The 425-nt window shown below is 67.3% G+C and overlaps 1 protein-coding gene across 1 annotated transcript in view; it reads right to left on the bottom strand.

The window, feature by feature from the left end:
* DES (desmin) overlaps nt 1–425 on the bottom strand; it is a 13,036-nt gene that overhangs the window by 6,811 nt on the left and 5,800 nt on the right. The window contains exon 3 of the mRNA XM_009328253.1: nt 116–176. Within this exon, the coding sequence (XP_009326528.1) occupies nt 116–176 (61 nt within the window). The remainder of the gene's footprint in view (nt 1–115; nt 177–425) is intronic.

Genomic DNA, 425 nt, shown 5'->3' with positions numbered 1-425 from the left:
GGTGCAAAGCTGCACCCAGGGCCGTGCCCTGGTGCCTGGGCCAGGCTGCCAGGGGGAGATGGGGGTGGGAGGGGAGGTGGGGGACCCACGCCGCATGGGGGGGACAGGTACTCACAGCTCTGAAAGCAGCCAGGTTGTTCTCAGCCTCCTCCTTCAGTTGTATCTCCTCTTGCAGCCTGGGGGCAGAGAGGAGAGGTCAGGGGCACCCGGAGGGAGCCCTGTCCCCCGGCGGCAATGTCCCCCCTCACTGTCTCCGAGCCCAGCGTGGCCCGGTGGAAAGATGTCGGATTGTCCTGCATTCCCGGCGGGCGGCGGGAGGGCTGGCGGGGGGCCAGGGGCTCTTCCTCCCATTCCCTATTATAGTCAACGCCAGAGAGAGCACAAAGGCATGAGGTCAGTTCGGTGCCACGCGCACTGCCCCGGCC

This window comes from Pygoscelis adeliae, unplaced genomic scaffold (assembly GCF_000699105.1).
Source record: "Pygoscelis adeliae isolate BGI_AS28 unplaced genomic scaffold, ASM69910v1 Scaffold577, whole genome shotgun sequence".
In the NCBI taxonomy this organism is placed as follows: Eukaryota; Metazoa; Chordata; class Aves; order Sphenisciformes; family Spheniscidae; genus Pygoscelis; species Pygoscelis adeliae.
Note: the sequence above shows the minus strand (reverse complement) of the source record. Positions and strands in the feature narration are given on the sequence as shown.